General features: G+C 51.5%; 9 protein-coding genes across 9 annotated transcripts; 5 read left to right on the forward strand and 4 right to left on the reverse strand.

Moving 5' to 3' along the window:
• Nucleotides 1–175: 175 nt before the first annotated feature.
• On the reverse strand, nucleotides 176–2,017 carry N7446_008647 (uncharacterized protein). The gene is made up of 3 exons (XM_058517392.1): nucleotides 1,783–2,017; nucleotides 1,372–1,728; nucleotides 176–1,308 (listed from the first exon to the last, which is right to left on the reverse strand). The coding sequence occupies exons 1-3, from the start codon at nucleotides 1,996–1,998 to the stop codon at nucleotides 271–273; spliced, it is 1,611 nt and encodes a 536-aa protein (XP_058371038.1). The 5' UTR covers nucleotides 1,999–2,017; the 3' UTR covers nucleotides 176–270.
• A 295-nt stretch (nucleotides 2,018–2,312) lies between these two features.
• N7446_008648 (putative G-patch domain protein) lies at nucleotides 2,313–3,477 on the forward strand (the record flags this gene model as incomplete). Its single annotated transcript, XM_058517393.1, has 2 exons — nucleotides 2,313–2,405; nucleotides 2,497–3,477. The coding sequence occupies 2 exons, from the start codon at nucleotides 2,313–2,315 to the stop codon at nucleotides 3,475–3,477; spliced, it is 1,074 nt and encodes a 357-aa protein (XP_058371039.1).
• A 338-nt stretch (nucleotides 3,478–3,815) lies between these two features.
• Nucleotides 3,816–4,712, reverse strand: N7446_008649 (uncharacterized protein; the record flags this gene model as incomplete). The annotated part of the gene is made up of 1 exon (XM_058517394.1): nucleotides 3,816–4,712. One exon carries the CDS (start codon nucleotides 4,710–4,712, stop codon nucleotides 3,816–3,818), a length of 897 nt encoding a protein of 298 aa, XP_058371040.1.
• Nucleotides 4,713–5,440: 728 nt separating this feature from the next.
• On the reverse strand, nucleotides 5,441–6,199 carry N7446_008650 (uncharacterized protein; the record flags this gene model as incomplete). Its single annotated transcript, XM_058517395.1, has 4 exons — nucleotides 5,441–5,491; nucleotides 5,544–5,650; nucleotides 5,743–6,021; nucleotides 6,109–6,199. The coding sequence occupies 4 exons, from the start codon at nucleotides 6,197–6,199 to the stop codon at nucleotides 5,441–5,443; spliced, it is 528 nt and encodes a 175-aa protein (XP_058371041.1).
• A 258-nt stretch (nucleotides 6,200–6,457) lies between these two features.
• On the reverse strand, nucleotides 6,458–8,026 carry N7446_008651 (uncharacterized protein; the record flags this gene model as incomplete). The annotated part of the gene is made up of 1 exon (XM_058517396.1): nucleotides 6,458–8,026. The coding sequence occupies one exon, from the start codon at nucleotides 8,024–8,026 to the stop codon at nucleotides 6,458–6,460; it is 1,569 nt and encodes a 522-aa protein (XP_058371042.1).
• Nucleotides 8,027–8,943: 917 nt separating this feature from the next.
• sip5 (Sip5p) lies at nucleotides 8,944–11,412 on the forward strand (the record flags this gene model as incomplete). The annotated part of the gene is made up of 2 exons (XM_058517397.1): nucleotides 8,944–9,315; nucleotides 9,370–11,412. The coding sequence occupies 2 exons, from the start codon at nucleotides 8,944–8,946 to the stop codon at nucleotides 11,410–11,412; spliced, it is 2,415 nt and encodes an 804-aa protein (XP_058371043.1).
• Nucleotides 11,413–12,320: 908 nt separating this feature from the next.
• On the forward strand, nucleotides 12,321–14,151 carry N7446_008653 (MFS transporter; the record flags this gene model as incomplete). The annotated part of the gene is made up of 4 exons (XM_058517398.1): nucleotides 12,321–12,396; nucleotides 12,446–12,811; nucleotides 12,885–12,941; nucleotides 12,989–14,151. The coding sequence occupies 4 exons, from the start codon at nucleotides 12,321–12,323 to the stop codon at nucleotides 14,149–14,151; spliced, it is 1,662 nt and encodes a 553-aa protein (XP_058371044.1).
• Nucleotides 14,152–14,834: 683 nt separating this feature from the next.
• On the forward strand, nucleotides 14,835–18,158 carry N7446_008654 (uncharacterized protein; the record flags this gene model as incomplete). The annotated part of the gene is made up of 1 exon (XM_058517399.1): nucleotides 14,835–18,158. One exon carries the CDS (start codon nucleotides 14,835–14,837, stop codon nucleotides 18,156–18,158), a length of 3,324 nt encoding a protein of 1,107 aa, XP_058371045.1.
• A 2,439-nt stretch (nucleotides 18,159–20,597) lies between these two features.
• Nucleotides 20,598–23,215, forward strand: farB1 (putative C6 transcription factor (Ctf1B); the record flags this gene model as incomplete). Its single annotated transcript, XM_058517400.1, has 3 exons — nucleotides 20,598–20,797; nucleotides 20,847–21,022; nucleotides 21,075–23,215. The coding sequence occupies 3 exons, from the start codon at nucleotides 20,598–20,600 to the stop codon at nucleotides 23,213–23,215; spliced, it is 2,517 nt and encodes an 838-aa protein (XP_058371046.1).
• Between the last annotated feature and the right edge of the window lie 10 nt (nucleotides 23,216–23,225).

The following is a 23,225-nucleotide window of genomic DNA, read 5'->3' on the forward strand; positions in this document are numbered from 1 at the left end:
TGTTCATCTGGCGCAAGGTTGGGAATAAAAGTCATGTTCATTTGGATGTACTCTATCGTAGTTGTAGTTGAAGAATTTAGTAGACTTGTAAGGTCTAATCTAGCTGACTTCATGAAGAAATCAGATGTTAAACCCGTAGCACCCCCTGGTGTTACCAGAGATGGAATAAGCGGGCATCAGATCTCCGTATGTTGCCGCGCAATAGTTCAACAGAAGGCAAATCATTCACAGCTATGTTCACTCATCAGTATCCAGCAACACACGCTTGAACTACTGATGCAAATCAACCCCAATACCAATCAAATATTCACACCGAGCCCTCTGATCCGAAGACACAGTCTCCATCCTAGTCTCACCCGTCCGAATGAAAATGCGTTGGTGTCCCCCATCCTGCCCCCAAGTCCGCCATTCAGGGCTTGACTGAAGCCGATGCTTATTCGGATCCAGAGACCTGATAAAACTCGTCCAATAAGCCTGCATCAATGGCACGATAGCTGCATTGGAGGTAGTATATGAGGCTGGTGCACCGCCACCGGTATTATCAGGACCCCAGATGGCGTTCACTTCGATCGTATGAGATGTGCCTACTCCCGAGCTCTCGGCCTCTGGGTCTTGCACTGCGTAGTGATAGTTCCAGCTTGGGACTCCGGCTGCTGCGTAGACAGTAGACATGTCGATTCCAGGGCAGATGTATCGTATTTCACCGTAGGCTGTGCTTGCTGGTCGCCAGTAGTCTCCAGCGTTTGGGAAGACTTCCGTTTGGTTTTCGTTGAGATACATACTGTTGATTTTGGATAATTGGGCTTTTGTCATGTATGGGAACTGGTTTTTGATGAAGGTATCAGCTTCCGCAACACTCGAGGTGCTTTTAGGTACGAAGATCGTGCCTTCGTTCGTGTCGTCGCCGAATATCACTGGTACTTTGATGAATTTGCCTTCGTGGAATAGGCTATATGTATGATCTGGTACCAGGTCTTCATCAATTGTTGGACCGTACAGGTACAACGGCTTGCCTGCTGCTCCAGGGTAGGGTCTATTAACGTTCTTCTGTTGTAAGGCGTTGACGTCGAGATTTCGCAGACACGCCAGTGTATCCTTATTGCCGTTGCACCCCGTCGCATTCACAAGCTCGTTGTATGCGAATTGGCTTTCGGGGACATTGAGCATTGTAGCAAAGCTTTGTGACTCGGCTGCAGCTGCAACAAAAAGACCTTCGTCTTTGCCGCCATATGCTGACAGCATGAGAGTCACAGAGGCAGCGCCTGCACTATCACCACCAATGACGACGTGGTTGGGATCGCCGCCAAACTTTGGACAATGTCAGCCTGTCCCGCCAAAGAGGAGAGGAAGCCATTTTGACCTATGACTTACCTTGCTAATATGCTTGTGAACCCACTTCAGAGCCTTTCGCTGGTCTTTGAGTCCATTGTTCAAGCTTCCTCCTGATACAACTTCCTCTCCGGCAAGAAAGCCATAGGGACCAACACGGTAGTTGAATGTCACCACCACAATGTTGTTCCCGGATGCCTCGATCAGACCAGTCCCGTTGTAATTGGCATTTGAGTTCTGTGCAAAGCCACCGCCTTGAATAAAAAAGTAGACAGGCAGTTTCTTAGATCCAACTGCTCCCGTGGGTGCATAGACATCTAGGAACAGGCAGTCCTCCGAGGTTCCTGCTGGGACAGTTGTTCCTTCATTTGACGCCGTGGGAATGCATATACTCCCGTGCTAGTGAATGATCAGTAGCCGTCAACACATAGCGAGATGCAGTCCATAGATTACCTCAGTCGCTTGCTGAACCCCCGCTACAGGCAAAGGGTCTTGTGGCGCTGCAAACCGTCTCTCTCCCACGGGAGGAGCAGCAAAGCGTATGCCAAGCCATTGAGAAACACCAGTGGAAAGCGAGCGGCCTTCGTAGTTAGCATATCCCAGCTTCACTACTGGAGAAGTGGCCGTTGCCAGGGAAAGCAGTGCGAATGTACACAAAAAGAGCGCCATAATGACCGACAGACCGATTTAGAGCTGACACCATGGCTTTTAAAAAAAGGCGCACTCGGCCCCGGGACTCAGAAGAAGGGCCGAAAACGGGGGCGAAGACGGGATAAAGATATCCACTGAGGGGAAACCCCTGAGGGAAGTGTAGATCCAATAAGTTATAACTTAGAGTGCCCAGAGTGCCCAGAGAACACTGCCATGTGTACAGGGATGGACAGCTCCACTGTGTTCCCCGCAAAAAGCTAAACTCGGCGTATTCTTTATCCGCCAGATCTCTTCTTCCTCACCTCGGTCTAGATCTCATTTTTGTCTACGCGATGTCTGATGAAGATGATTATATGTCCATGGTGATTGAGGAGCCCACTCAAAAAGAGACCTTCACCCAGAAAAAGCGCCGCGAACAACGAGAGGTACGCCCTTTCCTCAACCCAACCCAGCGCGTTTTCACCTCGAGCTAGTCATATCACAAGAGCTTGTCCTAACATTTCAATTGCAAACTAGGCCGAAGCCCGCGGCAGAGTCCCTTCAAAAGCCGAACGCGCCGCACAAGAAGCCGCCCGCCGAGATGAAGCTCTAGCAACCAGCACCCTCAACCCCACTAACAAGGGCTTTCAGATGATGGCCAAGCTTGGATTCAAACCTGGTGAATCACTTGGGAAACGGGCACCCGCCACCAACACAGAAACAGCCTCCGACTCCTCGGATAAAGCGCGCTCGGAGCCGCTGAATCTCATTTTCAAAGAGAACCGCGGGGGTATCGGTCTGGATACGGAGAAGAAGCGCAAGATCCGTGAGGAAGCTGAAGAGGCGGTCAAGAAAATCAAGCATGAGGAGGGAACTTATCGGGATCGCGTTCGCGAAGAGCGTGAGTTGAAACGGACCGAGGCGCAAGTGCGCGCTGCGCAGAAGGTTGCGGAGAGGTTGGAGGCCGAGGCCGAGGCCGAGGTGAGGACAACAACTGAGAAAGGAGACGGGAAAAGGCAGAACCAGGCTACTGAGAACGAAGACGAATCTGCGCATCGTGACGGGGATGCTGACGACGAGCCAGCATCTGGCGCCGGTCCCAAGAAAGCAGCCCCTATCAAACCCACCTCTCAAATTAACATCCTCTACCGTGGTCTTATCCGTGAGCGCGAAGAACGCGATCGTGACCGCCAAACTCGCCATGCTCTCCAGTCTTCGCTCCCGTCATCCTTCTTCCCCAGAGCGCGGCTGCCAGAATTTGACGATCCGACTCTGGATCGGGAAGACAAGAAGGCCCTTGGTGAAGTTGACCAGAATACATCGGCACTGGAGATTGAGCTTGAGGAAGAGGACGAGGAGCTTGATGCTTTCAATGCTCTCGAGCCTGCCGAGCGGCTAGGAAAACTGGTCCTATTTTTGCGCGAGAAGTACAGGTATTGCTTCTGGTGCAAATACACCTACGAGACGGATGAAGAGTTGGAGGGTTGTCCTGGCCTCACTGAAGAGGATCATGACTGATTCCTGGGTGGTGTTCATGTATTACATTGGAATTGATGACAGCGACAAGCTGACCATTGGCGTTGTCGGCTTTTACGGATTTGTATCTCTTCGCGGGTGCACGAAAGGTATTCTCATTATAAACATGCAGCTTCGATCTTCCTGGTTATACCATGATATACAAACGAGGTCCTTGGTATCATAAAAAAGCACACAAAACCAAAAAGAAGAAAAGAAAGCCAAAAAAAGAACTATACTAATGGCCTCAATAGAACCTCGGAAGCCTCACTTCCTCACGCGAGAACCATGCAATATATACTCAACGCTTCAAACCAAGCATTCCAATAAATACAGCCATCTCAAGCAACACGCTCAAGCAACACCTCCAAAGACCGATTCTTGCACTTCTGCAGCGTCTGATAGCACCCCTCACAAACGCGCAGACAACAAAACACACAGCGGTGTCGGATCTCAATGTCGAACTTTTGGCACGCAAAGCATGGCAAGGGACACCACACGTTCTGCGCGACTGGCATGTTGCGATGCTCCTGGAAGCATTGGAAATGCACCATATTCAGCTTCGGCGCCAAGGGCTCAACCTCCGGTGGGACGAATGGCGATGGAGCCAGATCGCGTTGTGGCATGGCTGGCACGTCTAGCGGGGGTTCTGTGCTGTCTGGAGTTGGGATGAAGTCTTCCAGAGCTGGGGAGGTGGCTTCTTCTTGTGCTGGGAGGGATTCCGGAGGCGAGAGTGTGACTGGTGGTGCTTGTGCTTGTATAAGTTCTGGTGCCGGGACTGGTGCCGGTGCTGGTGCTTGTTGGAAGGTGTTCGGATCTGGTTGAAGCTGTGGCTGGGGCTTTGGCTGCTGCGAGCGCATGCCCGTTGTACGAGGTTGGCTTGGGCTGACTGGGCTTGGAGCTGAAGTGGGGGCAGGCACTGGGACTCGCTCAATTGGGCGCCGTTCTGGGACACCATCGCGGGGTGAGGGGATTGGAGGGAAGTATGGATTGACTTTCGGGGCTTGCAGCACTTCCTTCGGGGGAGAGGGCAATTCCTTGTCCGGCGGAGGCGCCAGCTTGGCTGGTGGAGGAATAGGCTGGGCTGACTTGGGCGTTGAATCGTCGGCAGGAACGGACTCGGTGGATTTCTTGCTGTGGAAGGAGAATTGCGACTTGGTCGCTGCGCTGGACTTCATCGCTGTGAGCGACGGAACGCGCAGACCCCGCGGGCGCTTCTCTGAATCGAAAATGGCCATGTTCAGTCAAATGGTTCAAAATCGTAGAATTGTATATATCGGTGTTTGGTGGATATTGCGATTATCGACGCCACCGTTTGATTAGCACGGGCCGATCTGGAGAGAGAGAAAAAGAGAGAAGAGCAATATAAATACAATAAACGGAGGGAAGCGAGAGAAGAAGCGATAGGTGAGAAACCAATCTTAATTTGCGGTAACAGGTTTTCCCTGAATCCACTCCGATCCAACAAATTTCGCGTTTAGTCTGAGATTAATGCGTGTATATGTAGCACCGACACCGATCACGCTCTGCAGAATCCCTTAGGTCCAGTCCGAGATTCTCTCACTACATTCCAGCTGGGACCCTCCAAATTCCGCGATACAGGCACGGTGTAGCCCAACTTGATGCTATAGGACGAACACACCTTGTTTCAACACACCCCTCGAGGGTGGGGCGATTGGATGAGTCGCAAATTACACCTGAGAGCGGAAGAGAGCGCTAACTTGATAAATCCAATAGATCTTGCTAGTGTTTCTATCCGAATACTGCCCCTGATCGCTTATCCATTCCACATTATTCCCTGATATCATTGATCGACTAAGTCTCAGCCACAATCTATGGAGATCTCACGTTCTTAATGTCATCATTTACCCCTTGGTCAATATGCAGATTTACATTGTACATTATACATTGTACATGGGGTGTTATTGCAGCTCTTTTAACAGACTTATTGGGTACATGTTCCATGTCAATGATCGGGCTCAGCAACGGGGATGTACGACCTGCGTTCTCGTGCGGCCTGCCCTATAATTAGTCGGGATATTTCTGTATCACTGAACTCGTGGACCTACCTCGACGTATCGCTCAATCCATGGCTTGCAGGCTGCCCAAGCAAGTAGCCCAGCCGTTGCGAAAATGAAGATAAACACCACTGCCTCGTCCTTTCGGGAGTCCCGTTCTACAGCGCAGAGCGCGTCAGCATATATTGTAACACCACGCGATGTTCCCTCTCTCATTTCTGACCGCTGATTCCTTTGGTCGATCACTTACGAAAGCAGGTGGTGAACACGTCGTCTTCCTTAGCGCCTTTGCATGTCGGTAGCTCGTAGTCTAGGCAGAACTTGCGATTGCAGTCATTGCAGCTTAGGGACCGGTACGTCTGTGCTCGCTTGCGATATTCATCGGTGTGCTCGAGTTCTGAGCTGGCAAAGTTGCGCTCGTAAAAGTGGAGGACGTGGTCGATGCCGGAGGAGGTTTCCGACTTGGCGGGGTCCAGGGGAATAATAGTGCTATTGGAGAAACATGTGCATTTGCAGAAGGACGTTGGTGCTGGAACATAGAGTGTTAGCTGAGACGATCAGGGACATTGGTTTTGGATTGCAGTTCGATGCCTAGGGAACCCAAGCTGGCACTTACTGGATGCCGCTGTTAGGGATGTGAGGGCGAGAAATGTAAAGAGCAACAGCAGCAGCTGTATGCTGCGTTGTGCAGACCAAGCAGAAAACATCCTTGGCAGAACTGTTGAAGATGCGACCAGCTCGGTCTAGGCGTTGGTGACGACGCCAGACAGGTCACATGACCTACGAAGGACGGCGAGGTCGCGTTAGAGTTATTAAGGTATTATGCTTAAGTTGGGTGTTTAGAATCGCAGGATCAAGGATATTGTTTCAATTACTTGTCTGTATCAGAGGATGAGCTAAGGACAGCGTCTCTTTATGTATGAACACCAGATCAACCCAACTCAGGCCTCTCATTGGCATTTATTTCATGACTTGCCCTTGAGTCCCTTCTTGCGGTTATCTCTCTGTCTCTGTTCCTTGGCAGCATCGCGTCTTCTCTTCTTCCAGGCGCGGTTGTTGTCACCCCGATTCTCCCAGAACCACTTGGTGAATTCGGTCTCATCTTTGGTTGCGCCAGCGTCTGTCCGAGGCTTCACTGGGCTATCAATGGATGAATCCTCGGAATCGTCCTCCTCGTTCCATTTCATCTGCTTGGTGGCAGCTGTGGTGTCAGGAGTAGGAGCTGCGCTGCGCTGGCGCCGGTCTTGCAGATCGTGCTTTGTGAATGGCGTGAAGGGTGTTTGGGGCTCAGCGGGTTGAGACTCATTTTCTGATTCGATGTCGTTACCAAAGAAACTGAATCCAGCATCTGCCTTCGGGGCTGGTTGCGCCTCGGCTGCTGTCGGGGGCGCCCGCTTGAAGAGAGCCTCCAGTGGATGGACTTCCTTTGCGGTTGGATCCTGTTCCACTTCTTTCGCAGCCTCGCTGGCTACCTCATCCGAGTCCGATGTTTCCAGCATCTTCGCGTCGAAATCAGCGGCTTCTGGAGACTTCTCTTTCTCCGTGATGGCTTGCGGTTTGGTATCCTCTTCCTGGACAGACTCGTCTGCGTCCTCGGAGCTCGATTCATCCTCGCTGTCCGAGTCACTGCTCTCATCCGAAGATGAGCCACTTGATGAGGTATAATCTTCAGACTCTGAGGATTCCTCCGGGGTCTTCTCTTTCCGCGAATGCTTTTTCTTGTCGGCACTGGCTGAGTCCTTGACAGCTCGGCGGTTCTCCTTGGTCCCTGGGACTTGCCCTGGTCGGTAGTTATCCTTCTTGATCTTGTCGTTGGCTGTTTCTCTTAAAGTACCATCAGCATCCACCCAGCCTTTGCCATCTTCAAACGTGGCTGTGAGTGGTGTGCTTTCCTCCGCAGTGCGCAAAAAGCTCGGTTGTGTCACTGTCTTCGCAAACTCATGAACAACAGTCTCTTTGGAGGATTTCTTCTTCTTGGCTTTCTTATCGTCGGCAGCTGCATTTGATGCTCGGTTGGGCGGAACAGTTGCTCGGAACAGGCATTCAGACTTGTCGGTGTACTTGGACTTGGATTGTAATTTCTCCTCCTTGTCCTTCTTGCCCTTCTTTTCCTTTTTCCGTCTCTCCTGCTTGGCATCGCTGGATTCGGTCCAGCCTCTCTTCACTTTCCGGTCGGCGGGTAGCTCGAAGCCGTCCACCACACCATCCTCCGGTTCCTGCTTCTTCGACTTTTTGGACTTCTTTTTGGAGCTGGAGGCTTCAGGCACCACCTCTTCCTCCTCTCGGTGTCTCTTTTGAGGGCGGGCAGGCTCCACCTTGAACTTCTTGCCCTTGAGAATCGAGCCGTTCAACTTCTTCTTGATCTTGTCGGCCTCCATGGTCGGTAGAGTGACGTATCCGTAGTTGTTCTCGGGAAAGGTAGGGATTTCGTGGAAGGAGATTTCCGTGGCCAAGCTACGAATGGATGCTGGTAGCACAGAAGGAAGAATATCCGGGGTGAGAGGTGTGATATGCAGTCTGGTCGTTTCAGTCATTGCCGCGCAGAAAACCCTTCAAATGAGTAAGAATGGGAAATGGGAAATAGCAACAGTCACAGATGCATGGTCTGTGTAGTTATGAAGAAATTCTGCAAAGCTTCGACAATCTCCAACCTTTCTTTTTTTTTTGAGGGAAAAATAATGTACAGACCGACTTCATGCCACCGCCTTCTCAATGTGGACGATGAGTGGTCGACGTTGACGATCCGATGTTGGCCTGAATTGGCCTTGGTGCCTTTGTGCCTCATTGGAGCCGGGTATCGGCAAGTAGAAGGTACTTGGTCTTAACCGCCCACTGGGGGCGTCAAGGCTCGTATTGAATACATGGGATCTGCATCTGCAGGTGACAGGCAACTTTTTAACTTCACTTCCCCAATAACAGCCCTGATGTAATGCGCATGACCTGTTGATGACGAAGCACACGAGCATATCCATGGACGGTTGCTTGTATATTGCAATGCTTATACTGTGTAGCCCAGGGCTGGAGGTACTCCGTATTATGTTATGCAAAGTAGTCCAGACTCTAGGCTCTACAGCCCTGTAGCCTCGACTAGTCCATAAATAATAAGAAAAGGTATCCGCCACTTCCGGGTGTTTCTGCTGTTTTTTAACTTATATAACTTATATGGTCTCGGCTTCACGGGACCGTTCTTGTTCACCGATCTTCCCCAGTTACTCCGGACAGATCACAACCCCCGCTCCTAAAGTTACTCCTCTTCCTCCACACTTTAGCTTCTATGCTTTACGACTCTTCTCACCCTTGCATTGTCTTTTTTTGTTCTTGACTCGGTCTGCCCCTCTTATCTCACCCCCTCCCCCTTGGGGGCCCTTTCCCCATATTCATTCGGAGTTATCGCCGTACCGAGCCCGACTTACGCCCGACGCCCTTCGTTCCACCTTGAACAAGGCCCAATATGGGTAACTCCCAGACAAAGGAGTCACGCTCCGCGGTCCCATCCCGTCGCCGAAGTCATCAATGGTCCCCCGGCACTTCCGAGGCCTCAAGTCGTCCATATCAAGGGTCTCGGTCGGCAAGAGGAAGTCGGCCGGACCTGTCGATCTTGGGGATCGGGAGCAGTCATGATCGAGATGTGGCCACACTAGAGCATCGACGGGAAACAAAACAAGAGCGTGAGGCCCGCCGCCTCGAGAAGGAACGGGTGGCCCGTCTCAAGGAACGAGAGCGCAGTATGAAGGAGGAGCATGTCGATGGAGGCTATCTGGTGACACAGGGTGTGTACGTTGGGACAGAAGACTTCAACAAGGCAGTGGTGCGCCAACTAATGGTAGGTTTCCGGCGCCCCTCGCGATGCGATATGGCTATGGCTGACAGCGATTAGATTGAACGCCGATTAGCTCCCTTCTGGAGGGGCCTCAACGACTTCTCGGAGTCATGGGCGGAGCATCAACTCATGGCAGCTGCCCGAGGCATGCCCATCCCTCCGCCCGATGAGATCCCGCCCGAGCTAGAGTACACCCTACCCAAGGCTGCGGACAAGTCGCCTGCCGATGCGACGAATATCCAGCACCTAATGGTGCCGATCACATCCAGGTCGCAATCCTATAATTCAGACCATTCGCAACCTTCCAACCCCGCTCAGTCATTACCCACCGCCTCCCCGATTGCATCAGGGACGTCGACCTCTCCTCTCTTCCGAACGAGGGCGAAGACTCTGGCTGCTCTGACTACATCCTCCAAACATAACTCACAGACAGATCTCACTCCTCGAGAGCTGCAACTCCCCAAGGATCCGTTTGTTAACGGACAGCCGATCGAAGTCAACTTGTACAAAGACGCAAGCGAATGTCCTATCTGTTTCCTCTACTACCCGCCATATCTGAACCGCACGCGATGCTGCGATCAGCCTATTTGCTCGGAGTGCTTTGTGCAGATCAAGCGTCCAGATCCGCACCCTCCAGAGCACGGCGAGCCTGATCCGAACACTCCTGCTCCCGCTGAGGGAGAACAGGCGGAGGAGTCGCAGCTGGTTTCGGGGCCCTCTTCGTGTCCCTTCTGTGTCCAGCCGGAGTTCGGAGTCACCTACGCACCGCCCTCTTTCCGTCGCGGCCTGACTTATGGAGCGGATCCCAGCGCTCGTTCGCCCAACTTCACTTCTCCTGTATCTTCTACATCATCTCTGTCATCTGCAACTGCAGCCATTCCAGGTCGCCGCCGGGCCACCTCACTATCCGCCAGTGACCCTGGTGTGGTCACAACAGACAGGATTCGCCCCGACTGGGCCACGAAACTCGCAAACGCCAGAGCCCATGCGGCACGACGATCGGCCGCAGCGACTGCTCTCCACACAGCTGCTTACTTGATTAATCCCAGTGCATCTGGGAGTGACTCACGTGGCTTTGGCATTGGACGCCGGGGACTTCGAAGGGCTACTAATGGAGAAGGGTATACCGGCCGGTCCGGATCGCCCGCTCTCAATGCCCTCGCTTTCTTGACAGAGCGAACAGAGCGAACGACGCCTCGTGCAACTGCACAAGACACTGATTCTGCTTCGGCCGAAGAAGGGTCTGGTAACCTGGCGGCCCCGCGGTCCAGTTCAAGACGTAATCGAATTGATGATCTTGAAGAAATGATGATGATGGAAGCTATTCGATTGAGTTTGGCTAGCGAGGATGAGCGCCTCAAACGGGAGGAGAAAGAGGCAAGAAAGGAGGCTAAGAAGAGGGAGAAGGAGAAGGAGAAAGAAGCTAAGAAAGCGGATAAGGTGGCTCGCAAGACCGGCTTGTACAGCAATAATGCTAGCACCTCCGCATTGGACGTTCCTGGCGAGCCTGCCTTAGGCAAGGTGACCAGTAGTTCATCCTCTGTCATAGGCGAGGATGTCATTGGTGAAGAAATAGCTGCTGCGAACAAGGGCAAGGGAGTCGATCGTGCATCGCCGAGTACACAAGAACCAACACCTTTGCCCTCTAATAGCCTTGCTCCGCCTGATCAAACTCCATCTGAGCCATCGCGACCCTCCCACCTGCGACATGTCTCCAGTGCGTCCTCGTCCTTTTCCTCCCTCATTGAAAACACGCCGGAAGAGCGTACCGGCAGCCATCCCGCAGCTGATAGCAACACGTCCCTCGAGCCAATGTTGAACTTCCGCAGTCTGGCTGCTGTCATTGGAGATGAAGAGAAAATGGATGAATCTGCGGAGCACGTGGAGGATACCCTGAACAAGCCGCAGGCAGAGGGTTCCTCTTCGAGTGCAGCTCCCTCGGTCCATCAGCCCCCAACAGACGCAAGCCCTGAAACGGCACCGGTTGTTGAGTCGCACACAGAGGCTGAGGATGACCATGCCGGTATGCTACCCAAGGAACTTGAGACTCGCTCTGTTGAGATCACAAGTCCTTCGACACGTCCGGAGGCAACCTCATGAAGCACCCGTATTTTGTTGTTTCAATTTGTCTTTTCTTGGGTATCTAAATACAATCCGGACCGCATGGCACGTATGGATTAGCCGGCGCAGGGGATTGGTTGTAACTGGTGAAGGCATTCATTTTTGTTTTCTTATGTCCGTTTCTCGTCTCTTGTCATGGCGAGCTTCCTCCATAGCATCATTTCTTATTTTCTCCATAGAAATCCTTCGCGGGTTGGCTTTCAGGACCACAATACAAGTTTATATGGGTTATTCCAGGAGTACAGTACACTGATCTGCGAGGTAAAAAACTAGCATTTGGTGTGTACGGGGCCCTCTTATTGGTCGATAAGAGTTTAAGAAAGTAGTCCAACGCCTCAGTGGAGCAGACCAGCTGTTATCTGGGGTAAATTCTTGTACTGTAGTGTGATCCATTGAAGTATAATAACTGCCATGAAGATATGATAGGTTGGGTGTGGCCACCGGTTACAGGCACGCCACCCGAAGACTTTTTCACTGGCACGGTGCCTGACCCGGGAACATACAGTATAGACCAAATGAACAAACCCATATTTTGCAAGCAATAAAAAGAAAACGAATGTGTATGTGATATGTCTAGATCAGTAAATGTCCATATTACCATAAGAAGATGTACCTAGGTAGGGTACCCTGGTTAGGATTCAGGTCCCGTGCTCGGCTTGGAGTAATGAAAAATGAAACCTTGGAAGACTCTTCCTTTTCCTTCCTTTTCCTTTCCCCTCTCCTCTCACAGACACCTATTGCCGTCAATCATCTGCTTTGAAGATTTGAGGATTCCACACATCAAAACAAGCCCTACTTCAACGGGTCCAACATCGCAGTGGGAGAAAAGCTTAAAGTGACACTGCGGGGGTGGATAGCCGTAAGACCTTAGCTACTTCTAGAGGACGATGGCATTAACACCGCAGGCAAGATCTCCCATATCGCCCGACGACAGCTTTCCCACAGCACAGCTCTTCCTCCTAGGTATGCCCTACCTCTGCCTTGTACATAACAGCCACTGACATAAAACCAGCAATATGTCGCGTTGCAGAGCCCATCGCCTTGACCTCCATCTTTCCCTACTCGTGGGTGATGGTCAAGGACTTCCACATGGCTGATGGTGGGAATGCATCCTTCTACGCGGGCATTTTGATCTCGGCATTCTCGCTTGCCGAGGCTTTTACTGGTATGTTCTGGGGTGCCCTCTCGGATCGACTTGGCCGGAAACCTATTCTCCTCTCTGGTTGCTTTGGCACCATGACTTCTTTGATTCTAGTTGGGCTGGCTCCCAACTTTTGGGTTGCTCTTGCTGGTCGAGCCCTTGGTGGTGCCCTGAACGGGAATATTGGGGTCATTCAGACAATGGTCGGTGAGCTGGTAAAACGGCCTGAACATGAACGTAAGTTTGCTGTCCTCTCCACAGACGTATCTATATATATATGGGTCAGGTGTTAATGTTGAATGCCATGTAGCTCGAGCATATGCTATCATGCCTTTTGTCTGGTCGATAGGAACAATCATCGGACCAGGTACGTATAATTCTCTATGATACCAAAACACCTACTAATCATTTCAGCCATTGGTGGTTTGCTTGCAAAACCCTCTGAAGGATTCCCTTCCTTGTTCCCCGCCGACGGTCTTTTTGGGAAATTCCCCTACCTACTGCCTAATCTCGTTTGCTCTTTTCTACTTCTCCTTAGCATCATAGGCAGCTGGCTGTTCTTGCAGGAGACTCATCCGGATATGCAACCTGGCAGCGAGACCACTCACGGGTATTTCGAACACCCGGTTGAACAACCTCTTCTGGCGACATCTGGTGCTACTGCCAACGCCGGCGTGGATCTTCGAGCGGAGTCTTACGGGACCTTTAATCAAGTTCAGCTGCATGAAGAGAATTGGAATGTGCAAGCCGATGGTTCATCGCCTACCTGGAAGAGGCTGCCCAAGCCCAAAGCTTTCACTTGGCGAGTCACCATGCTCGTCGTGGCGTTGGCTATCTTCACCTATCACTCAATGACGTATGATCACCTCCTCCCTATTTTCTTACAGGATAAGAACACGCGAGGTCTTTCCGTTTTGTCTCATGGGCTCTTCGATATCCCAGGCGGAGTGGGTCTCTCGACTCGGACAGTGGGTGTTATTATGTCCACTGATGGTATCATTGCTCTCGTCATTCAGAGTCTCGTATTCCCTCTGCTGGCACATTATTTGGGCATCTGGCGACTGTTCGTCGTTGTCACGGTGCTCCATCCAATCGCATACTTCATGGTTCCGTTCCTAGTTTTCCTGCCTGGTCAATCGGTCTATATTGGGATCTATGCCTGCTTGATTGTTCGAAATGCTCTTTCGATTATCGACTATCCTGTTCTCTTGATCCTTATCAAGCAAGCCAGTCCCTCGGACTCTGTCATGGGCAAAATCAACGGTTTGACTGCTTCTGCCGGTGCCGCATCTCGAACTCTGGCCCCTCCAATTGCTGGTTTTCTTTACAGCGCTGGAGCGGAGATGGGCTGTACGGCCGTCGCCTGGTGGGGTAGCAGTTTTGTTGCTTTGGTCGGTGCCTTGCAGCTATGGTTCATCCAACGCAAGAGGCATGCCTGGGCAACTGTGCACCATGCGACACCTTTCCATTATGACCAGTTTTCAGGGCATCCACATGATGAGATTGTTCATATCATTGTGAACGATGCCGATGGTGGATATGATGGCGTATGCTCAGAGACCGCAGTCTCACGTTGAGAAGCACACTTCAACCGTCAATGTCCATAATATGCAAGTACATAGAAAGCTATCATCTAATAGGGGTGTTTATCTGTCAGAAGCATTTGGCGCATTGAGCGATTGCACGACATAGAGTTTGTACTTTGGAGTTTAGAATGAGAATTTTTCAAATAGAATATCCTTCGGATGTCACAATTGCTCCTATGTGTCATCTCCATTTTATTTAATACGATTTATTGGGATGGTACATGCCTCCCATATATCATCGAGAACTATATATAAGATCATCATTCATGGAAATTTCTACATTGAAACTTGGAAAATAAAACAGCAATAGTAGTCTCCTAAAATCGAGGTAATACACTGTATTTCTAATTAAATACGACACCTTATTACAATAGTGCATTTAATTATTTCAAGAGTATTAGGTTAGAGTAAGGTGTGGTTGGGCACTTCCCGATTAGGACTAGCTTTGTTTACGCAGGAACGTCAACACGGCAACTCCGATATACACAAATCTTGCCGCTCAACCTTGACTCTTCAACTCAATCTGACTGGGAGCTGTGCTTATACAGTGGCCAGAGACGACTTTCTTACCACACGTTTAATTTAATTTACTTACCCGGTCCACATTGTTTCCACAATGTCAAATCCTCTTGCACCCCTCTCATCTTCCTATCAGAACGCGCGCGCAGTCTCCAATGGACTCCTCGCCTTTCCTTCACAAGACCGTTGATGCCCCTGCCGGCTCTGCAATTCCATCAAGTCCCCTAAAGAGAGAATGGTCACACTACGCGGAGCCGAATCCGAACGCTTACGATGAAAACGAGAACTACTACCCTAACGAACCCGAAATGGCAAATGAACAAGAGAATGACGAATTCAATGATGCCGAGTCCTATCAGAATGCTGCCAGCTCACCGTTTCAGCCTGATGCGCGCGAAGACACAGTGGATTTCCAGAAGATGCGTCAAATGCGACAGATGTCGCCACTGGCACGCCCACAACTCGCTCCGTTAGAGGAGGAGGAGAGCCCTGCAAGCTCTCCATTTCGACCTACAGCAACAGACTACACCGTGGACTTTCAAGGGCTGCGTGAGGCGCATCCAATGTCACCTGGGTTGGACAAACGGCTAGCCCTAGATGACCCGATGAGTTCACCATTCCGACCCGACGCCAGAGATGAGACAGTGGATTTTCTAAGGCTGCGACAAACACAGCAGGAGTCGCCTCTATCACGACAACGTCTTGAGCATCTTGAGCCAATGGGGGAAGAAAGCCCCGGAAGCTCTCCGTTCCGCCTTCATGCCAGGGAAGAGACAGCGGATTTCCAAAAGCTGCGGGAGGTGGAGCCAATGTCGCCAGGATTAGGCAGACGGCTGGCTATGGAAGGCCCGACGAGCTCCCCGTTCCACCCCGATGCGCGGGACGAGACAGTTGACTTTGACCGTCTGCGCGAAATGCAGAATTCATCTCCCACTCTTGAGCCACCGCGGTTGACTCAGCCATTGGCCGAGGTTAACAGCTCTCCTTTGCGCCCTATCGCAAGAGATGAAACCCCTGTTAATCAGGAAGATGAGATGCAGCAGGAACCGCCTGCTGTTCCCCCACATTCCTCACCTGCTGTTGTGCCAAGTTCTCCACTCCACTCTGAAGAGGAGGAACTTGTTGATTCGCATAGTCCACGCGAGATACAAGAGGGGCCCCCGGCAGTTCCTAAGCATCTTTCGCCTGCTAGAGCATCAGAGTCTCCACTCCGCTCTCAGGAAAGACGGGAGACAGTCGATTCGCCGAAACTACATGAGACCCGACAAGAGCCACCAGTAGTCCTTAAGCACTCTTCACCTGCAGTGGCACCAAGTCCGCCCCTTCGCCCGGAGTTAACCCAAGAAGTTACTGAGTCTCCAAAGTTACATGGCCCGCGAGAGTCACCCGCAGTCTCGAAGCATTCTTCGCCTGCGGGCCCTCGCTCACATTTCCCAACAGGCTCCAAGGAGAACACCCTTGAGATTCAGAAGCCGCTCCAACTTTCTCGCGCATCCCTTGTAAGCTCGAGTACAGCAACACCTCGCAAAAGATCGTACGACCAAACACCCCAGGATCAGGAAGATAATCTGCAGATGAATGAGCGCTGCAAGAAGGGTATGACCAGCCGGGCAGATGTATCAGATGCGCCGGAGATTCACATCGATGCCGAAGAGGAATCTAGTGTCATCCACAACGACAGCATGTTGTCCGCTGGTAGTGCTATTCATGACAGATCAGCCATTGGAAACAGCATGATGGAAGACAAACAGAATGAAGGCATGAGCACAGTCCTCCACGGAGATGGCGACAAAGAAAATGTCGGTCACGATACAAACGAGCACTCCATAGTGGATGACTCAATGGACGACACCTGCTTGAGCACCTTTTCTGCCGTGCCAGACATGACAACCTTCGCAAAGCTCCGCTCCGGGTCGCCAATGAAGTCGATGCGAGGAAACGCCGCACCCAATTCAGCTCATGGTATGGATGAGTACCGACGCAACGGACCAACCACCCCGAGTACAGCACGTCGAGCATACAGAGCTAGTGCCTTCCTCGATGGAAACTCGCCCATGGATTCCCCCACACCCAGGCGTAAAGTGTCTCGGGACATGCCAAACCCAGTTGACTCTGCCAATTTGCTTGATTTTACTGATCAGATGAACTTCCATCCTCGCCAATCCATGCAGAATGCTCGTTTCTCTCCCTCACGGCGCTCACCTTTGCGGTCTGCCCGACAGTCTATTCGATCTCCCGGGAAGATGTCGTCTCTGTTGGACTTTGATATCCCGCCCGCGCCTACCCCTCGATCCATTCCCACGGTCACTCCCCGTGAATTGGAGTCACTAAAATCTGGTTTCATGTCTGAGATTTCCTCGCTCAAAGCCACACTTAGTGGCAAAGAGGCTGAGGTCGCTAGCCTGAAGACAGCAGTGACAGACGCGGAACGACGTGTCGGCGAGGCTCTAGAAGAGATCCGCAATGAAGCCGCGAACAAAGAAGCACTCGAGATAGAGCAAGCTGAGTGGGGCCGTCAAGCCAAGGAGATGGAAAGTGTGCTGCGGTCGGTTCAATCTGAGTTGATGGAAGGCGAGCGTGAGCGGGAACGTCTAACTAAGAAGGCCGAAGAGGCTGAAAAGAGCAAGGAGAGGTTAGAGCGCAAGATCGTTGAGCTCGAAAGTCAACTGTCTGCTGTACGCGCTTCTTCCCTTTCTAGCTCTGCCAAAACTAGTGATTCTCGACAATCCTCGAACTCTGCTGTAGATACCGCTCGGGAAGTCCAGGATGCCGTTGAAAAGGTTGCTCGAGAACTTCACACGCTTTACAAGGGCAAGCACGAGACCAAAGTTGCAGCCCTGAAAAAGAGCTACGAGAGTCGCTGGGAGAAACGCCTGCGTGAGGTAGAGAAGAAGCTTACTGCTTCCCGCGAAGAGAACGAGCATCTCCGGGTCGAACGTGACAATGCACAGTCCGAGTCCATGGCTGCAGCTAACACTAGCCAATTTGCCCGTGAGAACGATGAGCACGAGGCCGAAAAGCGTGTCATGGAGGCCCAGATCAAGGGTCTGCAGCAGGAAATGGCTGCTCTCAAGGAGGATACTGAGCGTATTCGCTCGGACCTGAAGACTGAACGTGCCGAGAAGGGCGAGCTCGTCGCTGCCGTTGACGAGTGGTTGGCCATGCAACAGGCTCAGCCCGCTGCGTCTCAGCCTCGAAGCCGCGAGGCCTCTGTTTCTTCTTCTGTGCATCACGATCAGTTGGAAGATCAACGCCAACCATCTCGCGAGGTGACCCCGGATGAGTTCAATCGCAGTGTCAGTCGCTCTGTGTCTGGCAGCATTCGTCCCCCTGCTACTGCAGAGAAGAGAATTCCGAGATTTGGTGCCCCCGGTGGTCATTCTCGCGGCAACAGTGGTGGCAAGTCTGGCATTGCGATGCCGACTCCGGGGCGTGGAATCATGGGTTCCATTGAGAGGATGGGTCGTGGTGGTGCTTAGACTCGATTAGAACTTATTCTTAGTTGTTGATCTTGTTTTCTGTTTCTTGGATTATTCCCGGTCTTGATTCCCCCTCCCGGCAAATTGATTAGTTCTGGAAATTAGTTTATGAAGTTTATGTTTACGTCTATGATTTGGTCTGTTCTGGTCAGAGATTATGAATTGGATTATTGTACAGTGAGTGGAATGATGTAACGATTCAACTCCATTCAATGGATTTGAAATCCGTACCTGACCACCGTGCATTTCTAGACTTCCTACCTAAAGCCCTATCTATGCTGGTTAAGCGCATCAGCACCGGCATGTTTCAGAACCACACACGACCACGAATCTCTGTCGGTTTGACTCTGTATAGATAAGTGGGGAGTGTCATGCGTAGTATACAATAGCCTCAAGTTATAAGTTATAAGTGATTATAAGGTACAATAAGATAGTTCACTATGAACTGTCAACGTGGGATAAGCAACCGGTGCCGAGTTCCATGCCAAGTCTTCCCAATTAGGCCTGATGCTCCGGGTCACGCGCCTACATGTACAAAGGTTGAAACGTTTCTGCAAGTTTATCGCATTTATTCGCGCAGCTTCGACTCGAAAGATATCTGTTGCTCTGCCCCTCTGCCCCTCATTTAGCGCCATGACCCCCCCAAAGAGGTGCAACCGCCACTCCTTTCATCCTGATAAGCTGACAGGATGGCAGCTTTGATCGTGGTGGGGATACTGCGACCATTCTTTTGTCCCCCCGGGTCTCGGCATTCACCCCGATCTTAGAAAACGTGGGGTGAAACGTGCCGGGGAAAGTAAGACGTGATTTACAGCCCCTCGATCGGTGGCTTTGAGTCCCTTATATCCGGTGGTTTGCTAATGTAAGTGCGAATGGAGTGGGGTTAAATATGTACATCATTGACAGTCTCTGTTTGCATATGCAGAATCCGGTTTCTAGGTGTTCAGGTCCAGTGCAAGTATGCCTAAAGCGTCTTCCGGGTTTCCGAAGTCTGTTGAATCCGACTCGGAAGTAGGCTCGGCAATGTAAGTTCAAAGGGAGAATGCCGTCTACCCCAGACTCTGGTGATTCGCTGAGAATTCTGGGGCGGAAAAGGCCGGGGGATGTAATGAGAATACCATACACTCGCCTTTGCCACGGTTATGATTGGATCCCACAACTCCGTGATCCAGAAGAATTCTCCATTTTCAGCCTATGACTTTTTCAGTTCCACTGTGAGTATGGAGTAGTAAATACATGTGACTTCAATCTACCTGAACTGAACTTATGCATTCATCCGAATATCGGATGTTAGGCACGTGAAATCGGCAGGCCGTGGAGTGCGAAGTGCGGGATATAATCTGGACTCAGGGGATATTGGTGAACTCCGGAATTCCGGGGCTGTGGAGAGGATCCCGTTAGAGATTTACACGTCTTCTAACTGGGTCCTCATATTGTCAAAACCAGTCGAAGCAAGCCTAGAGGGCGGATACTGAAGGCCTCGACTTCGTATTATTAATGGCTGCACCCGAATGGACCCTATACGGAGACTATTATATCCCTCAAATTGATTTAATGATCGTCATTGACTTATATCTACATGTAGGTATATGTACTCTGTAATTAGAGCTAACTGACTAAGTAACTAAATAACTGAAAAATAGGACTGTGGAAGTGAAGAATCCCAGGCTTGCGAATCCCCTGATTCACTGACCCGCTATATTTCCAGGATCGTCACGAATTTTAATTCGGCGTATTTCGGAAATCCTACGGTCCACTCTGGAAAGAAAAAGTGAATAAATCATTAAAAGATTAAACCCTGTAGAAATAATAGAATAGAATCAAATAAAATATGCAGGGTTTCATTTGTGTTTATACTTTAGCATATAGCCGACTTAACCCTAACTGAATATGACTGAATATAGGCGACTCATTCGAGATAGTCGACATCATTTTCACATGGAGACGATCCTGCGCACGTGTAATTAACAGGCAGAAAGAAAGAAAAAAAAAAAAAAAAAAAAGACAAGAGACACTAAAAGACTCAACAGAAGAACTGCAACGTGACCGGGCCGAGGGACGGTATACGGCACCGGACTAAGCCAGTTCGGGGGGCAAAATGAGTAAAGTGACGCAGTTAGAGAGAGAGTGGAGGCGTAGACTTGTGGGGAACCCGAATCAGGTGTGTAATTTATTTCCCCGTAACCTTTGATCGTCCCAAACCTTGGCTGGTCTCGGACCTGGGGCATCGTGACTTTTTTACATAAAGGTTCATTTCCCCCGGGCCTGCGCGCCTGAGGATTTTATAGATAGAATTTCACACTCTCCACTCTCCACTCTTCCTTACCCTCTCCACTCTTCTCTTTTCTTTTCTCTCATTTCTGATATTCATACTTGGGTTCTCACGTGCTACTATATAATTCGAATGTGTCCCCAATTCACTCAACTGCCATTGCGACAATGACCGACACCGAATCTGGGAAACGCAAGGCCTCTGGCCTCGCAGGAAATAATCGTCCTGTGAAGAGACGTGCCTCCAAGGCCTGCTGCTGTTGCCGTGCCCGCAAGGTGCGCTGTGACGTGGTAGAAAATGGCTCTCCGTGCACCAATTGCCGCCTAGATCAGGTCGAGTGTGTGGTGACGGAGAGCAAACGGAGAAGGTATGTGAATATGGAGACAACTTCAACTCAGAGGCTGACAGGTGTCTAGAAAATCTCGTGTTGAGGCAGACAACCACCATTCTGAATCTCCAGGCGAGGCATCGGAGGAGAATCCTTTCCATGGCCGCCTCAGTGATCTCTCAGGATTGGCTGATATGGTCCCGACGTCGCCCTCGCAGGCTTCCGTGGATTTGGACCAAGGCCAACATATGCCGCATCTGCTCTGTTCGTATTGGCAGTTCGACTTGGGGAAATCCCCGGCTAATCGATTCTCCAGATCAAACACAGGCCCAGCGCATCGGTTCCGATGGCCGGCATCAACGCCGCATGGCCTCCAACCCAGCGGTTCCCGCTTCGATGCCGTTAGCCAATGTCACTACCCAAATACAACAACTTTTAGATCCCAACTTTGGCAACGCCCGAGCCGGATTCCTCCCAGACTACATTCGAGGGCTCCCTGGACGACTCCAAAAAGATGATATCGACTACCTGGCCATTAAAGGCGCCCTCACCATACCCGACGCGACCCTCCGCAACGAGCTGATTAAGAGTTACATCCACTATGTGCATACGTATATGCCTTTGCTCGATCTGGAAGAGTTCCTGCAGACCATCGTCCAGAACGATGGCATCCACCGCATCAGTCTGCTGCTCTTCCAGGCAGTTATGTTCGCCGGTGTGGCCTTCATTGATATGAAGCATCTGCAGGCTGCGGGCTACCAGACCCGCAAGGCCGCCCGGAAGGTCTTCTTCCAGCGTGCCCGGCTCCTGTATGACTTTGACTACGAGGTGGACCGCATCTCGCTCGTTCAGTCGCTTTTGCTCATGACTTACTGGTATGAGACCCCTGATGACCAGAAGGACACCTGGCATTGGATGGGTGTCAGTCTGTCTTTGGCCCACACCATTGGTCTGCACCGGGACCCCGGGAACTCTCGCATGGATGTGCGCCGCCAGCAGATGTGGAAACGCATTTGGTGGAGTACCTATACTCGTGATCGATTGATTGCGTTGGGCATGCGCCGACCGATGCGTGTCAAGGATGATGACTGTGACGTGCCCATGCTCACCCTTGACGACTTTGAATTCCATCCTTTCTCTCCCGAGATCGTGGCGATGGTCGGCAACTCGGAGATTCTCCAGAATGTCGCCCACCAGCGCGAGCTTGCGTTGATGTTCATCGAAAAGGCCAAGCTGTGTCTCTGCGTCAGCCATGTGCTGTCTGCTCAGTACTCGGTCTTGAGCCACAAGTTCGGCGGTACCATGGAGACTACCATGATGCTCGTCCCGAAGAAGTCCACTGCAGAGACTTTTGAGGTTCGACGCTGTGACCAGGAACTGGAGGACTGGCTGGCCAATCTCCCCATCGAAACTCAGTACACTGCATCCAACAGCTCAAAGCTGTCCGAGGCTGATGAAGTACTGCACTCACACCGCGCCCTGCTCAAGATGGTCTATCTCACCACATCGAGCGCTCTGCACCGCCCACAAGTCCTCCCAGCCCTCCCTTACCCTTCCACAGATGCCGAACTCCAAGATATGTCCCGCAACAAGGTCCGCTCCGCCGCCGTGGAGATCACCGCCATCGCCCAGGACCTGCACTGCCTGGACCTGACCCGGTACTACCCCACGACCGGAGTCACCGTCCTCCTTCCCGCAGTCATCATCCACCTCCTCGACATCAAGTCCAGCGACCCCAGCATCCGCATGACTAGCCTCCAACGCTTCTACCAGTGCATGCGCATCCTTCAGCGCCTGCGCGAGATCTACGCCTCCGCCGACTTCGCGACCTCTTTCCTCGAAGCCGCCATCCGCAAAGCAGGTATCCAGCTCACCGTCTCCCCCCAAGACGTTCAGTCCTCCCGCACCCGTCCCCACAAGTCCAACCCCACCGCGGATCCCTTCGTCTCAACTCCCTCCCGCCTCAACACCCTCACTCCACCTCCAGACTCACTCGCCCAGAAGATTCCCGATCTTACCTATCCCAACCACACCGGACCTTCCGCGGGCGGACGGTCTACTGGCGACCTGTTCGCCTCAACGCCACCGCACTCGGATGAAAGCGAGAATGGCAGCACGAACAACCTCAACCCAAATCTCAACCCTAAGGATGCTTTCACCATGCCGTCGGAAATGAGTCTTACTGAATTGATGGATCTGGCCAATGATGCCGAGGTCACTCAGAATGACTTTGATGCTTTGATCAACTTTGACGAGGCGAGCAACACCGACTTCTTCGCGGCTGATGATGCGCAGCAAAATGAACCGGAGGAGAAAACATTCGGGTTCAGCGTGGATAATGTCGCCATTCCGGGCTTTGATACTGAGCCTAAAGCAGTCGATTTCGCCCATCTGGCTGAGAATACCATCTCGAAGCTTGAGGCTACAGGAGCTTCAGAAGAAAATCGAATCATCTGAAGGACCTACA

Source organism: Penicillium canescens, assembly GCF_028828765.1.
Source record: "Penicillium canescens strain IBT 15451 chromosome Unknown utg000005l_segment0_segment0, whole genome shotgun sequence".
Taxonomy (NCBI): domain Eukaryota; kingdom Fungi; phylum Ascomycota; class Eurotiomycetes; order Eurotiales; family Aspergillaceae; genus Penicillium; species Penicillium canescens.

Bases quoted from the DNA above. Each gene is read 5' to 3' on its own strand.
- N7446_008647 (XM_058517392.1), bottom strand. From the start codon at position 1,998: ATGGCGCTCTTTTTGTGTACATTCGCACTGCTTTCCCTGGCAACGGCC. The intron at 1,729-1,782 runs GTAATCTATGGA...ATCATTCACTAG, and splicing joins GGGTTCAGCAAGCGACTGAG to CACGGGAGTATATGCATTCC. The intron at 1,309-1,371 runs GTAAGTCATAGG...CATTGTCCAAAG, and splicing joins TTCACAAGCATATTAGCAAG to TTTGGCGGCGATCCCAACCA.